Source organism: Mycteria americana, chromosome 1 (genome assembly GCF_035582795.1).
Source record: "Mycteria americana isolate JAX WOST 10 ecotype Jacksonville Zoo and Gardens chromosome 1, USCA_MyAme_1.0, whole genome shotgun sequence".
Classification (NCBI taxonomy): Eukaryota; Metazoa; Chordata; class Aves; order Ciconiiformes; family Ciconiidae; genus Mycteria; species Mycteria americana.
This window is the reverse complement of record NC_134365.1, coordinates 67909776-67927410: the sequence shown is the minus strand read 5'-3', so window position 1 is coordinate 67927410 and position 17635 is coordinate 67909776. Positions and strand designations below refer to the sequence as shown.

The following is a 17635-nucleotide window of genomic DNA, read 5'->3' as shown; positions in this document are numbered from 1 at the left end:
TAATCAAACAGGTAGTTAAATTATTTAAATTATTCATTTAACATACCTGATAACAAGACAAAGCAAACACTGATCATCTTTCACCCTTGCTGGGGACGACCAAAAGAAATTACCGTTTTAAGAGACTTGGAGTTAGAATTCAGCTTAAGAACGTGATTCTAGCTAAAAGAAGATCAACGCTCTGTCAGAGGGCAGGAGGCAGCATAGGAGCCATATATTTACTTTGGTTAAAAATACTCTTTAGAGCCTGTTAAAAGTGGCAATCACAACCTACAACTTCACAACCGATCCAGCATGTTTGTTAATATCTGCAGGGAGGCTATAAGCTTCCCAACACCCTGATACATGGTATGGATTATACCTGGTATAGATGATACTGTGGGTCACCTGGAGTTCTGCTCCCATATCATCAGGTTCACTTCAAAGCCTCAAGAGGAATTAGCAAGTGGGATGCCATTCATCACATAGCCGAGAACCATTTTCCTACAGGAGAGCTCGTCATACCAAGCAACCCGCACAAGATACAATTAAGCAATGTCACTGCTAGACAGATGAAAATTGCAGCTCAATAGAGGAACTCATTGTTACTAAGCAATTTCATAAATTATGTTCTGGCAGAGCTTCTATGGAAGGTATTAACAGCGATCCAAACACTAGGACCTAGCAAATTTCTTGGGCAAAATCCTGGCTCCATTAGAGCCAATGGCAAACTCCCAGGCACTTCTACAGAGCCAGAACTTTAATTTCGCATGCCAGCTGCAACTCACTGTGCGGCTTTGGGCAAACTACACTAACTCAACCTCCCCAGTTATAAAAATGGGCCACTAACCACTGCTCTTGGAGATACCATGGAGGATTCACAGAAGTGCCCCATACAGAAAAGGGCAAGCATTATCAATCACTGCAATTTAGCAAACAGGCTACTTCAGCAACTCACCGTGAGGGAAATACTCCACTGATACAAATAGCAGGCTTGCAGTTTCAGCAGGATTCATCTCTTGTCCTGTGGAGGCTTGGTAAAACTATCTTCTTTATGAATTCCATGCACAGAAGACTGGCCCAAGCTCTGGTGCAATTCCCTCTCTCAGGACTGCAAGATGACTATCTTCACTAGTTTGGTATTTTGAGAATTGTATTTGGATGATCCGTAATGATGTTATCTATATCAAACGTCAGTTATGTTCTTTCGCAGGCATGTGAATAGTTGCCCTCACAAGTCTGAGATTAACAAACACACACTGCTACACATGCATATATTAACTCTGGATAACACACACATTTGTTTAAAATTAATTCTGGGGTTTTCTTTCAAATAAGTTTTATGGCTGTATAAAGAGAGGCTATAAAATCAGATTGGGCTCCTTGGTAGGTGGCATGTTACATTTTTTTAAGAAATATTATTCCTCCCATATAAATGCACAACAGATGTAACATTCGACCTAAGCAATAAGATTTATTACTATTTTTAAAGCAAATTCAGCACAGCTTAAGAGAACACTGTACAGAATTCTTTAAGCTAGGAAGAGGTTCTTCTTGTCATCGATGCATGTTTTGCATTTGTCAGTTCTTGCCCTCAAAGCCAACCCACAGTTTAGTATTTTAGGCTTCTTACAAAGGTGATGATCCTGCAATTCAATCTGCTAATGTAGCACATAGCGGTCTCCCTTTAGTCACTGCAGGCATAAGCTGATATCTTTGCTTTTAATATCAAAAGAAATCTGCATGGCCTCTTTGGTCTCTTTTTGAGCCCAAAAACATTTCAGGTGATTTACGTTAAGCATACTACCAACAGCACATGCAATCAAAAGCAATTTTCACACATTGTTTGGCAATGAAAAAAAAACTATTACAGCTGTGATCAAAGAACAGAGTCTCGCTTATATTGTCTTACATTCATTTCTTTACCTCATGCACTTTTGTATAAATATTTATTGTTTCATATTTTCTTCAGAGGCCATAGTTCTTGTTTTCTAAAAATAACCTGCTTATGCATAGTCTTCTCTTTTCAAAGCACTGTTCTTCTTCCTTTTGTTAAGTTCATTTCCAAGATCTCTGTGCATGGAAAGTAGTGAAAGAGGGATATGTGAAACTTTACTAACAAAAACATGTTGAAAATATCTAAAAATGAGGAACAATTCTTGAATAAACACCTTCAATGGTAAACAGTCCTGTGAAAAATCAATAGGCCTCCAGGTCATGTAGTAATTTGGTATTTTGCATAAGGGCAAGAAACCTGAAAATTAAAACATACCTGAACATAATATTAAAATCTCATTTCAAGAAAACACTCATTTTTATTGCTCAACAGCTTCAACTATCAAGTAATTTTTCAGTTTTTGCATTTTACTTCATCTAACATAATCCTGGATGGTCCAGCTGGCAGCCCCTGACCAACACTCTCCATTCACCTTAGGTGAATGCTGGAGCTGACACTATTGTATTCACATTGGAGAAATCAATGCAGCTGAAAGTTCATCTCCTACCCCACCATGCACATAGCCAAGCACTTAAAATTGTGAATCTCTATACAGCCTATAAAGAGAATCCTAGCATTAATATACTGCTTTCTTCTCATTTTTCCGATATGGAAACTACCAGCTTGTAATCAAAATTGCTTTCTGATCCCAAGTTCAAAGCATCGCACCAAATTTGGGGCTGCCCAAGCACATTCTCTTCCTGGAGAAAGGCATGGGACAAAGTTCTTGGACGCTCCTCTAGAAGATCCAGGCAACATTAGGAACACTGCAGGTCTGAGATCATATCAAATGCATCACCTCAATTTAAATGGATGCTTTCCCAATTCATCACAATTACATATGCCTGCAGATTCTCTCTGAACTGCTGTTCCCCAAAACTCTTTAGTCGGAGAGTCGTTCATCAGTTAGCTCCCTAGGCATGGAGCACTTCAGGTAGCCCTTTAGGAGGAGGTATGCTGACAATCTTTAAGAAAGGCTGTAATCCCACTGAGTGTCTCCCGTTGGTGATTGCACATCAGCCAGGACAAGAGGTTCCCAGACTTTAAAAGGCATGCATCTGTTTTCTGCCAGAGAAAAATCACACTAAGTCTTTACCTCCATTAATGGCTGTCAGATTCAGGGTACTGATATCCATACAGATGCTGCATATTCTATTTGAAAAGTATCTGAGTGCATTTGCAGTGAGTATTGGGATTAAATCCACAGGCCAGGGAAGTTTCTACCTGTCTAGTGCACAAGTACTGCTTTAGTTCTCTTTCATTTCACACTGGTTTTGTTTGGTTGGTTTTCCAGAAGTAGTAGCACTGGAAGAGGCATCAAAAGCAAGTAGCTTGCCCTGTTCATATATCCTCTTTACGATATGGCTTTATGCTAAGACTTTCTGGTATCTGGAATAGTGTCTGGCTTCCTTTAACACACTGGGAACATCCATCTCTACTGTATCACATCCGTTTGGAATAAGATTTGACATCAGAGAGAAAAGAGTGTTATTTCCACTCGTAAGATCAAGAAGTTGATAGCCATGCCTGCTGTACACTTTGCTGCAATGGGGGATATATGATTCTGTCCACCTGCAAAAATACAGAGACTCTTGGACTTGAAGAATGCCCTCAATCAGAGACAGAGATCATTGAGGAACTGACTACCAGACTGTGAAACAGTATCAAAAGACTGACTAGGGCATATCTCAGAACTAGGCCTGGGTACTCCATTACATAGTGCATTTTTGCCTATCCTTTGAGAAAATTTCAGTACAAGGTGTGGGGATTTCAAAGTACCCATATTAAGAAGTAAATCACAGAAAGGCTCAGCAAACCGCAGGCACAAGTGAGGGTGTTTTGTAGTTCTGTATCATCTACATATGTCAAACGACAGACTTTGTTCTGTAGATAGAAATGCAATGGATAGGTTGCATTGCTTCAAGAACAACAGGATTTTTTTAAAATTGTTTAAGCTTTACCTTTTTAGGTATTTTGAATATCCCCTGAAATATCTGATAACATAGTGGTTGGCAAATGGAAGGAAAGGAGGGAAGAAAAAAGGCTGAAAAGTATTCTGGAAACAAAAGACAGTTAATCATTCACATTGTCTACAATTCCTTTGGCTCACAAGTGTCTCAAGATAGACTCTTGCTTTATAGCAAAAAAAAAAAAAATCCTCTACTGTCCTACCTTCTCTCCTCTACAATGTGTGATGGAATCCAGAGTCACAAACTGCCTGGACTTCACAGGCAAAGGGCATGTCCTAAAGCAGTTCATTTCATATCTCCCTGATACCCCACAGGCAGCCTTTCCCCCTAAACCAAAGAATCTCACAATATCATTTTGTGTAACATTCTTTACATATTTTGACTTACACTCCCAAAGCACATTTATTTCAGTCAGACTGTGCACATGTGGGTTTTGGGGGACTGTTGGGGTTTGGGTTTTTTTTAGCTTTTTCCTTAGCTTGATATTCTGCACTCTTCCTGGAGCTGGCCATTTTGATTAAAGATTTTGCTTTGTAATGAAAGCAAACCAAGTACTTCAACTTTGAAAAAAGAAGCAGCCAAAACATGTGGCGATTCTTATTTTCCTTTCAAGAGTGACAAAACAGCATATGCAATTCAATACCCACGATCAGTTAATTTTATCTGAAAAAGCAGCTTATCATGTAAGTTAACATTTGCTATGATTATAACCTACATAATGCTAATTTCCTATGTAAAGCCCCCATGGTGCCCACACGAGTCAACTTCACATTTTGGGAACATGGGCATGGGGCAACATAGGTCACCAGTTATCAGCCTTTGTTTTATTTTACAATACATTCATGATTCTCTGTACTTCCAATGGCAAATACATCATGTTTGGTTGGCCGATGCTGGTATCTGATATTCCATGATTACCTTGGCTTCGAAGTGAGACAGTAATGCACATTTGTGTTACTCTCCCTTTAATGTAGTACAAAGCTGGACACAGCTCAGAAAGAAATCTCTAAAATCCATTACCTATTTATGATCATGTACAAACGGATATTTATCATGTTAAAAGAGAACCATATGTTAAAGTGGAGGCTAGAGCCCAATAAATCTTTTTGGATGAAAACCCTTTTCAAAAAAAGGAATAAAATAATTAACATTTGCTTTTGCCAGTAGAAACATTTGCTCATGAATCTCCTGGGAAGGGAAGGGCATTTAACCTTTTTACATGCCATCCCCTCAGACATCTCTGACCCCCACTGCAAAACAGACAACAAAGATTCCCGACTCCACGCTGCTGATTAAACCCCTTGTAAGAAACATCTGGATGAAATTTTCTTGGCAGTTGATTTGAAAAGTATACAAGAAGCAGAACTAAGGAGCAGCCACAGTTCAGCTGAGTGACACAAAGATGATGCTATGCAAAAGCAGATTTTTCCTTGAACACATTAACTCCTAAATATTAGCTTGTGACTGTGCAAGCAACCTCATTAGCAGAAGAAAAATAAATCCCTCTTCTACTCTGCATGCCAGTGTAGAGAAGGCAAATGGGCTTTGAAAGAAACCCAACTCAACAATCTCTTTTTTTTTAATAAAATAATAAAGGGCTTAAACAGTTTACCTGCCTAATACTTCAACTGTCAGGTAAGAAAGAAGTCGTCCATGTCTTTAACTTCCAAAAAACATTTCTTAAATTTGTGAAGGATTTCAAAACTTCTACGGTTTCTGAGAAACTCACCAACAAACTGGATGCAATGCCTTCCTACAATCTCAGTCAATACACCCCCAGGCCTAAATTAGCAAAAGCAACCTATAATTTTCATGGCCTGACATTCAAAATAAAGGATGTCCCAGCCCTCTGCTGCTTGATCTTAAAGAGCCTGTCCAATGCAGCTCAATGTATTGTTCCCTTTTGGAAATACAGACTCTGGAATTCTCACAGTTTTCCATAGGTACAACAGACCTAAAAGTCAGAAATTTTCACTGTTGCTATTCAGTGAGTAGCAGCAGTGAAAAACCCACGCAAACCAGGCCAACTTTATTCTGCAGCTGCTGGGAGGGGGGGAAGAAACAGCAGCAGAGCACAGCACCAGAGAGAGTCTGACACAAAGGTGCAGGAAAAAGGAAAGCAGTGGGGAACCTTCTGCCCCACAGCTGCCAAGCTGATAAAATTCCAGGGGATGGGGCAAGGAACAGGCAGAGACACTTTGGCCTTTTCCAGAAGCCAAGGCATAGAGCGATTCAGATTTATAAGACTGAATTATAATTACTCTGACATATAAAAAAAACGAAAGCTTCAGCACAGTGCAGGGCCAGCAATCTGCAATTTGCTACAGTTGTGGGAAACCTGATGGGGTATGGGAAGGGCTTTGACTTTTCAGATGGGCACTGCTCTAAAGAAATACATTATCAGTAGGTGCTTAAAATTGCTTGGCAAGTATTTTTCAGTCATAAAGAAATTAACACATAGAGACAAAATCTGCTCTAAACATTTTATCTCCAATCCAAACTTCACATTCTAAAGCACCCCTACTTATTTTGGCTATACCACAGCGATCCCAATAGATCTAAAGGAGGGGCACCTATTCAAATTAGTGTGCTATCTGTTTCTCACTAAATGAACATATTCACAAACACCTTGTTATATGTGTTTCAATTTATGAGAAACCAGTCTTTGAAATTTAGAAAATCTGGCAGATAATGAAATTTCAGCATGGGACAAGAACAGCCAAATGGAATGCAGACCAGAAATTCAATCACAGAAGTGTAAGAGTAAGAAGAAATAAGTTTGGAGCTGTTTTTCTTCTATCAAGATAAATAAAATATTGTAAATATTTTGTACCACATTATTCAGTACTACCACTGGAATGGTAATGAATGAATAAAAACAGAGAAGAGGCTTATAGAATCCCAAGTAAAATCCAATATTCATCAAAAATAGTGGAAATAAAAAGTTGTCATGTAGAACATCTACATGCGAGGGCCACGCCACTTGTCCAGGCAGGAGGCAGTATCAACACAGATTTAGGGTAGCCACCTGCCATGCATGCCATCATAACTTAAGCGAGTTGATTTCATGGCTAAGAGAAATAATTTAAGACTACTGCATCAAGGGAAAATCTGCAATTTTGTTAAGACCCTCTGATGTAACCAGTGTATGCTTTGCAACTCCAACAGACACCTCCCTCTACACATTTGGTCTGCACCAAATAGGGAAGATGAGATAATATTCTGAATCCAGCAATGTGTATGCAACCAACAAACAATTAAACCAAGTAGTAAAAAGCAGGTGACTGGAAAACATGGAACCAAGGCTTACAGTGTATCAAGAAATGTCCTTACACTTAAAAAATTATAATGCACTCCAAAATCCATTTGTTCAGGCAATCCATGTACAACAGAAGGCACTGTTATCCATATGAATCTATCAATTCTGCACAGCAAAAACCTGAGAAGTGCAACTCAATTAGATGCAGCCTGGCCCCTCCCAGTCATTCAGGTTCCTTGAGGACAAATGTTTCCTTTCAGTCCATCAAATTATAAAAACACCACAAGAATTTGTACATTACAGTAGCTGGTTAGAAAGAGCATTCTGGTAGGGGAAGCACACTGCTATTTTCCAGAAAACCTTCAGCAGCATTAGATTACCCTCCCCTATCACTCAGAAGTCACGATGATTTCAAGAGAATGTAATGATGAGACCCTTCCCATTGACCTTTGTAGCTGATCCTTCAGTTGCCACCAGGAGTACTTCCAGCAAAGTTAAATGCTGTGATCAGTCCTTTGTTGTCAAATGTGTAGCCACTTTGTTGTTCTATTGTCTTAGTCTCTAGAATTCAAAGAAGGGAAAGGATATGAAAAATAGCCTATAGAGAACGCTTTTGCCAGTGACATTACAGCTCAGCTAAGAATGCAAAGTTGGGGAAAAACTCTCGTTTGAGTCAAAATTTCATTCCCTAAGTGCAGTGACAGTAATAAATTACACTCAGATTTTCTCTAAATGCACCTCTACAACACAGCTGAGAAATTAATCCTCTACAGAATCAGTCTATGTTACAATGTTCTGCGTGCTTTTTGATTAAATCTGAATTCATTTTCCACGATGCAAGCCTTCCAAACATCTAAAACCTTACACTGACTATGAAGGCAATGTTAATGGTTAAAAAGTTACAAAACTGTTAAACACATAATAATCTATAGTAATCTTCATCAAATGCCTGGCTGACAGCTAGATAATGCCTTAATTTGCTCTTCATTTCAAATGTCAGATTGTGCAAAACTAGTTCGTACCCTGTTCAAACAGCAGCACATGTCAATGAGAAGGCAATTAATTAGAAGCAACAGTAATCTCTCTGAATAACACACACTTCCAGGCAAGGGATAATATAAGCGCAATATCCTACTCACGCTTCTCAGGAAATGTTAATTAGCACAAAGATTTATTCTCTCTGTTGTTACAGGTTAGATGCAGTTCCAATATCCCTGCAACAGATAAAATGGCCCCAGAGAAGTGACTCACCTGCAGCATTTCGCCGGTGTTCTGCTAATGTATAAATTTCCTGCAGCTGTTTCTTCTGATCCTCACTCAATGGTGCTGTCAGCGAATGGTACCAGGCTGCATCTCGGCTCTGCACCGCTGTCAGAACAGGAATGGATGAAAAGTGATTATCAGGTTACCTTGCAAGTTAATTTCAGAAGAACAAAATGAAACACATGGAATCCCTGGTTGGTTTTAAAACAGAATTTGTACTGCAAAACAGGTTCAGTATTCCTGTCAGTTTTCTTAGCACAGAATCCCCACTGTAATAGAGGCGATCCATTTTAGGGAACTTAATTACATCCTTTGCTTTCTGAAACAGAAAGCTAACCATGTGGCCATTATTCATGGACAATGATGAAGTGAATCTCCTAATTTAAAACTCGTATCAAAATTAAAAGCAACAGCATTAGTCAAACAGGAAAGGGAGAAAATAATTTCTCCATTATGATTTTAACATCTAGAAAGTGACAAATATTTCTATATATAGGAGTCCCTCTAGTGACCGAGTCCCGTTTATTGAGGCTATGATTAAAAAGTTCTGAAAGAGAACATGAAGAGAATTAATCTCTGGCTGTATTCGCTACCATTTGGGTTTTTTTGCAGTATTTGTAAGTCAAAAAATCTTAGGACTAACATTAGAAAGCAAGATCACATTTTCCAGTTTCAATAACCTAAATTATTACTCTGAAGAAAGAAATGAGTTTTTCTCGTGATGATCATAAACATCTCCAAACTATTTCATCATATCATTCTGCCAACTAGCAAACACATACCTAAAAGTGCTTGTGTAAAAAACTGGTATTCATCAACACCATTTTCAAGGTCAAGAGGTGTACTGAACCCTTCAAGAGCAGTCTCTTCCAATGCATCTTCATCCCAGTCATCATCATCATCATCTTCATCCTCTTCCTCTCCACCTCCACCACCACCTCCTCCTCCTCCACCATGGTTCTCTTGCATCGCCTGGCTCACTTCATTTGTCTCTTCCTCATCGCTTGGTATCTCTTCTGCAAAAGCATTGATGTGTTTTGTAAAACAAAGTTTAAAAAGGATAAGAAAACAATGACTTATTAATGAAGAACAATTAATAAATCTAGGTTTGGGCTGGTAAGGGGACCCTCTGTTAACACCCTTCCCCCAAAATCTTAGAAGAACTGGAAAAATGAAGCTGTTAAAATGTTTCCTACATTCAAGATCAGTTAAACTTCTGTTTCTACGCACACCTGGGGAATATGAAACTTCCATCTTTTTTCTTCTTTCATTTATGCAGTCATTGTGCAATTAGAGGATCCAAAAATTTTGAGGAAATGCGTCTTTGATGAAGTGTTCCATCACTGTGCTTTTTAAATTATGCACAAATAGAGACTTGCATAGACTTCACAAATTGACACAAAACAAAGAGAAAACCAGATGTAGACCAAATGTCTGCCTGCTATTCTTCAGAGTGCTCCTTTATTTGAACAAACTTAAAATAGCATATTTTGCTTAGCTTTACCTTCCATTCCGCTTATGAAACAACTATTACATCCTGAATTAAATGCAATTCCAACATGCAATTCTAAATACTGCTATTTCTTACTTAAGGAAAAATATTTCTGATTTATAATCAAGATTAAAAAAAAATCTCCCTCCAATTCCAAACCTTCAGCTCTTCCTGTGTTAACAGTTTACAAAGAATAAAGATGACTATATCTGCAACAAGCAGGGACTGAATCACAGGACACAGATTTGAAAACTACTGTGCTGTTTCCATTCTGTATTCCTATGCATTGAGAATAATTCTGTAATTCCATTACAGAACAACCATGTGTGAAATTTGAGCAGATTACATAATCTGCTTACATCCAATCTAATTTTCAGACCTCAAACCATCTACCTCCTGTTCCAAGTCAAATACAGCCACACATATCTGCCTGCAATGCTATGTAAAACTCACTGCCCACAATTCCCTCCACAAGGTATTCTTTGATGTTTTTTCTCTTCTGGCAGACACAGCAGTAAGAGGTCTGTCTGCTCCAGGAACCTCAGCTGTCTCAAACCCCATTTGCAAATCACTTTCCATTTGGACAAAGACGACTTGCTAGGATTTCCTTCAAAGTTCAACCAAACAGGTCTTTCAAATAGTTGGGTACTAGGAACAGCTTCTTTCCAGGAATCAAGAATACAACCATTGCAGTCCTGGCAAACTCCTGCTGCCTATGCGAGAAGACAGAGCACATTCACAACCCAGAAGAGTAGACTTGCAAGTTTTATTGTTAAACCAATACTACCCTTTCACAAAGTGTTAGCTGTTATACATTGAAATGTTTTTATTACATTTTGGGAGGAAAAATCAATTCCTAAGATGATCTTTCAAGCACCCTGTAACCTGAGCTATTTTCAGCAGACTAATGAGTCTCAAAAATGAACTGCAATTTCTTACCCCCTTTAAATTAAATCCAGACAAAATCCACAATCTGAAAAGGGGAGATTTTACCATTATCTTCTGCAACGTGTTTTTCATCTTTAGTGTGATCCTCATGTTCTGTCAGTTCTCGTGAGGCGCAAACTTGTTTTAAGCCCAGGAAAAGGAGGAGGATTGAAGGGACAATCTGGGCAGCCACAGCATCCACTGCAGGCGGTCGGTTCTGCAATTCCATTAGGATGCTCAGTCCTATTATACACATCTTTCTGTCATGGAGTCTGAAACAACACACACTTGTTAGACAAAACACAGATTTTCACTGCAAGGATATGTAGAGAGCATTAAAGTCATGGTGTTTGACAGGGCAGAAGACAATGTCACAGAGACTATGTTCAAAGTCTACGTTCAAAGCTCCTCAACACATTATTTCCTTTGTTCTGAATGCAAGTTCCCCACTGGAAAGTACTTGTCCAATAACAATTAAATACCTTTCAAGCACTGGTCAAATTCCTGGAACAACTGTTTCTGATTAGGAAATGCAAAGTTTGTAATGCTAAATAAATACTATTTAATAATTATGTAGAATATCTTGTCTTTAATAAAGCATTTGATACAGATTATCATCATTAAACAGGACGGAAAATTAATTTGCCTTGGCTTCGATAGCAGTTGCAGGGATTGAAATCAGCAAAAAGACTATTAGTGAAGAGTAATGCTACGCAGGAATGCACTGAATTGCAGGGTGCATTTATGGAGTGCCACAGGGCTAGCTGTGTTTAAACATGTTTATTAAGAGTCTATCAGAATGGCTGTATTATACATCCAATTTCCGACACTAACTTGAGACACATTGCTAACTCCAGTGAAAGTAGGGAAATAATTCCACCGTATCAAGAATAACTGGCAGTACACTCAAACAGGGAACTTGCAAATGAGTAGACCTCCAGTAAAACAAACAAACTATAAACAATTGAAGGGAAAGAAAATCATGAAATTAGTAGCAGAAAGGTTTTTATGTGACCGTAGCCAGGAAACTAGGTTGAGGTTTTAAGAGCATAGGCCTATGCTCTTAAAAATAAGAATTGATTTTCACTTCCAGAAATAGAAGTTATTTGCAAACAAGACAGGGAAAAATTCTCTAGCTCCCTCTGCAGATACTCTTTGGTTCTCCTTTACTGGACACACCAGAGTATTCAACTCTTCTCTAACATTATGGTATTTTGCTATTAAGGGCTTGAGAGGAGCTTGTTTTGTTTGAACTATGCAATTTGATGCTGACAGCTTCTGTGCAAGTGTTCTGCAGGACAAGTAGTTCCAGCAAGAAGTTTCAGCAAGACCTACAGAAACCAAGCAAACCTCCAGAGCTGGCAGAAAATGGGCATCCTCCAGACTCTCCGTACATACTTCCGTTACTGCATCAGTTTTACTTTGGAATGAAGAGAATACAAGTTGAGAGAGAAAAAACTAATAAGATGTGCATCACAGACTGCAATAAAGCTTACAGGGGAACAGCCAGCTCAATCTACCACTTCAAAAATTGCTATAGAAATACAATTTTAAAAGTGCTTACAATTTCATTACCAAAGATCCCATATGACATGCTACTGAACTATAATATTCTTTAAGTAATACAAGTGATCATGTATTACAGCTTTCTGAACTTTGCATGTGCTTAAACAAGGCTGAGGATCTGGAGGGATTTCATTACATGTCACACGTTGTTAGTCCTGTTAGGGCTTAGTGAAGTGATTCCATTCTCAGAGTAGTTGACAACAACAATAAATTATATATGACCATGTGTAACAGTATGATCACAGAAGGCCTTCCAAGAAAAACAGTCAACTAGCATTTCAAATGACACGTTTTGTCATGTTGGGTTTGCCTGCTCCCTTACATGTGTTGAAAAATGTACCAAAATGCAAGTAGGCAAAGACCATTCTTCCATCACTGCTAACTGCAATACTTTCTTTTCAGAAGGAATGGGGCACAAAAGAGGGCATACAAATCAACCAAGGAAACTGAGTCAGGGGAACAGGGTCTGCTTTCACAAAAAAAATTTAAACCCCTTACTCCTGTCAGTTTATCTATGTTGAAAACAAGCTCATCGCCATTTGCTCTCATGCCAACACCGTGAAGACCAAAATCCAAGCTAAAGATGATGCTACCTATGAATGAAGCATAGCTTTTTTAGGGGAGTTGTCCTTACTGCAAGTACAAAAGGAAATAACTTTCTCTACCTCCTCTCTCTGCGAGCACCTTCATCCAAGTTTGACCAAAACTCTGTAACCTATGCACAAGACTTCTATCCTGCATCTTGACACTGGGAAGCCATGAAATTTCTTCAAGCCCAAATGTATAAGGAAGCGATTTCAGTGTACACACGCCAGAGTAGTTAATGCCACTTGGCACTACCTTTTATAATACATTTGAAAAAGCTACCATTACCCAATGCAAAATGCAACACAGTAAAATGTAAAAAAAAATCTTAGTAATTAGTGGCTTAGCTTCATACTAAATTATCTTTTCTGGACAGCAAACAAAAGTGCAAGAATCAAGCATTGCTGTTTAAAAGGGAGTCATCATTAGGAAGCAGCCCAAATGGCCAAAAAATACAGCATATTTGTCATGCTCCATTTTCAAGCTTCTAAACAGAGAAGCTGTAAGAATGAACACATGTCTTCGGAATATGCATGTTATTAGAAGGCCCAGCAGGACAGCAGAAATCCAGGCATCAAGCCATCTTTAGTGAACCTGAGCCAGAAGGAGACTTGTTTCTTCCACCTGCCAGCAGAGACAAACAGCAGGATAAGCATCTGCCTTGCCTGAAGTTCAGCATTCTACTACGCCCCAGCTGTATCAAGTACCCACAAGACTGCAAAACAGAGTTTTATGTCATTTACATATTTTCGTAATGGCAAAGAATGGTTTCAGGACCATTCCTTTGCTATCAAAAGGCTCATTATTTCAGCACCCTTCTGTCTGCACGAGGGAGCCTGGATACAATTCTCCTTAGTGCTTGCTTTGTGCTTCGAGATTCGTACTTATTTGCTCAGCAGTACACAATAGTCCTCCCTAACAATCACGGACTCTGCTTGCCCCCTCAATGGTGTATCAAGCTTGGAGTGCTCAAGATGCAACACACAGCAGTGCAATGCACGACTCCTAGGCAAGTCTATTTTTAACAAGCTGCGTGTGGTCTTCATAATCTGCAGGACCTTTTCTTGCTAATACACTTCCTTCCAATACAGGACAAAAAGATCTAAGAATCTTTTGTATTTTAAACCAAGCTGAAAGTATTTCAAAGGGAAATCACTAAGCCTTTCCTTTACTGGTTTGCTGTGCTCCTTTATGTGAGGATCAAGTTGCTTTCTATTACATCAATCCAGTTCCTGGACAAACTGCAAATAATTAGCCATTTCCTTCTAGCTGCAAAGTTGGAACCAAGCCTGTTTTCCTATATAAGACTGGGATTTTACATACAACTCTGAGAAAACTAGGATTTCTAACTATTTAAACTCCTATCAAATAAATCCCCCTATTCAGCTTCTAAAAAAATAAAATCACTTACTGAGGTTTTTTTGAAGCAAGTTAGATTTTTCTTTCACCCTAGTTTCCACAGAAGAATTTTTAGTATGAGAGTAAGCGTAAGTCACGCAGAAGTCTCACCCAAATTTCAGCTGTCAGGGAAAAGGTGGAAAGCAGTAAGGAACAAATGTTTCTACAAATGGCTTTTCAGTTTGAAGTTATTGTAGAAAACATTTAGAAATAAATAAATACAATATACTGTGGTACATGGGCATTATGGGCACACATCCACAGATATGTAATATCCACAATGACATACCAGATTTATGCACAGTCTTACAATGTGTTCTGAGCTCTCCTTCCGTGGATCACTTTTAATATTCCAAATTTCTAATCAGTTTTAAATAGTTTCCAAATTTTTAATAGCATGGAAGAACAGTCACTTATCTTACCATAACTGCTTTTCCTCCCCAAGATGTATTATTCCTATGGATTCCATCTCACACGTTCACAAGTGCTGCTCAAGAAATACTGCATACTGCAAACACTGTTGGCTCCAGCCTGAGAGCATGCAGACACGCACAACCCTACTGCTGGCAGAGCAGGATCTATGGGTACTAAGACTAAGCAGAAGAAGGACAGATGGGTGTGGGATTTATGTGGACAATGCATCTTGAAGAGCCACTGTTACCAGTAAGTCACAGATTTCCTGCATGGGTGACAAAGAAATGGCAGTAAGATTCATCTGGTCCTTCACACCTGGAGGTGGAGCTACTTTGATCTTCTCCAGTTTCTCTAGGATCTGTGAGCCTTCCAACTGATTTGAATTTAAGCCTAAAACTGCCTCTTGCTGGAAAGCAATCTAACTGTAAATAAAAGCAGCAGTGAATGATGGCTGGTGAGAAAAAGGACTGTACAAATCAGGGTGCCCACTGCTGTCTTCACTAATGAAGACATGAAGTCTGCATGGGTGGACCCAAGGAAGGCTTTCAAGAAAGCCAGATTTTGTTTGCATTTCTGTCTTTTCCTGTTCAGTTAGGCCTCTGAATATCTGGCTGCTGTTCAGATGATGACCCTTACTACCCTTACTAAAACAAATGGTCTTCCAGAAGCAGTGCTGTCCTGAGGGAAAGGAGGTCCCTTACATCACAGCACAGTGCCTGACAAGCAGTACTATAGCAAAAGCCCTATACCTGGAAGCCACATACTGAAGAGACAGCACTGAAAGAAGAGAGATTTTTAGATTTAAACAATATTACAGATACTTATTTCACTGCTGGTAGCAGCAGATCAAAGAGATACATTTTAATCTTCTGCTGCCATTCAAGTGCAGAGTCTGAGCATAATGTAGCATCATGATCTCCGTGCTTCATTTTCATAGGCTTTGTCAACTTCTGTCTCAGCTCTGGAGAAGAATTCACTTGAACAGTAGTTGCAGTAGCTGATGCTTTTTGAAAAGCAACACAAAAGAACTGAAAGTTAAGCTGTAGCTCACAGGAGTACTTGAGGTTGGAGCCTAGTCAGATCCGCAGCATTTTTCCCCTCTGGATCTGACTAGTTTCTCACTGAACGCTCCAGGATGAACTGTTTAAGGCTAGAAATCTCTTTCATTTTTGATTTCTTTTAAAAAAGGAATGACAAGTTTACCACCTCTAGGGAGTATCTTCTTTCCTACTGTCTCTGTATGCGTTCAGTATTTGATATGCAGTAGAAAAAATGACAGCATAAAGAGCTGAATCTCAAGAACTCTGCTTCAGCCAGAAAAAAAATCGGTACATGGAAATCCTAAAACGTCTTGCTCTTTTCTAAAGTTGGTAGATATAAAAATAATTTAGTAATTAACAATAATATTACCACAAGGTGTGGGAGAGGTAGACTTAAAGGTGCCATTTTTCAGCCACTGACACTCCAAAAGAAATGAGGGACATTGGGTCCTTTATGCCTTCTTTGTCACCGACTCAAGTAACCCCTCTAATTGATAAGATGTGTATTTATGTTAAGATACAGCATGTACTGTAGACATTTCGTATACACAGCAGGTAGAAGAAGTCAGAATGCTTGTGATAATATGAACTGTCTGTTTTTGTTATAATTAATAAGAGATTTTTTCCCCCCACTTTTTATCCATTTAATTTAGTACTTTTAATCTTTTTTTCTTCAAGGAGAGACTGCTATGGTAATACCTTCAAATACAGACACGAATGGGGAATCTGCACAAAGCCTGTATACACCTGCTGTAAAGGAGGCAATTTCTCTTGTATCTCCAAGTGGTTTTCATTCTAGTAAAACAGACAGAATTAACATGCAGACCTGAAATAAGGTAGTCTATGCTACAGTTCTACAAACTACTGCACTTTCATCCTCATCCCACCAAACTGTGTACTTAGGACAGAGGAGGGAGGAAAACAATTTTTACCATGTACATTTGGTATGTGTTTTAAAAATACTACAAAGGACATGCTGAGAGCAAAACCCGCATATACCAGTTGGTCATTGGTTGATTGGGAGTCACTATTTTACTAGTTATGAAAAAGGTAATGCAGTGCTATAATGCACCACACAGTTCTAAATTCAAGATGGACACTGAGGCAAACAATGCAGCTATACCAATATGGCATACAATTCTGTTCAGGGAAGATTAATTCAAATATGAATTAGTATGGAGAAAAGCTATTTGGATGACTGGGGAGTAGAGAAACCATCTTAGAAGAAGCCACCTAGAGACTTGTTTAGAATTGGAAAGACAAGACAATAAAAAACAGGTAGGAAAAGAATGACAACCTAAAATAAGGTATGCATCTATGGGTCAGGAGCTGCCTGTCTCAGCCCATGCTCATTCATGGCATGGCTCCTAACACACTGACACTTCACTCAGTCTGTTAGCATAGACTGCACAGAGAAGACATATTCTAAGCCTATCCGTACACCTGCAGTCAGATGCCAGCCTCCAATGACAAAACATAACTCATAGCAGGAAGGTGAGAGGTAGCTGTTAACTGTTATCTGACTGTCTGCTTTGCCCTTAAGTGGATTTGAATCTCACAGTCAGGTGCCACATCTCTGCTGAGAGGCAAGCACTAACTGTCAAGCACTGGACTTCACATCCGCCCAGCATCAAGTGCATGCTTAGCTATGTGATGACAGGCTTTGTCCACCTTCATTTACTTTACAAATGTTCAGCTCCTGCCCAAATGCACACTAGTGCAGTGTACACACATGTTCAAGGGAGG

General features: G+C 39.0%; 1 protein-coding gene across 1 annotated transcript in view; it reads right to left on the bottom strand.

The window, feature by feature from the left end:
* Positions 1–1428: 1428 nt before the first annotated feature.
* The window catches only part of IPO8 (importin 8), a 52147-nt gene continuing 35940 nt past the window's right edge, over positions 1429–17635 (bottom strand). Inside the window, exons 22-25 of the mRNA XM_075504032.1 lie at positions 10953–11158; positions 9250–9483; positions 8456–8572; positions 1429–7765 (exon numbers count right to left, since the gene is read on the bottom strand). Of these exons, the coding sequence (XP_075360147.1) occupies positions 7668–7765; positions 8456–8572; positions 9250–9483; positions 10953–11158 (655 nt within the window). The 3' untranslated portion in view covers positions 1429–7667. The remainder of the gene's footprint in view (positions 7766–8455; positions 8573–9249; positions 9484–10952; positions 11159–17635) is intronic.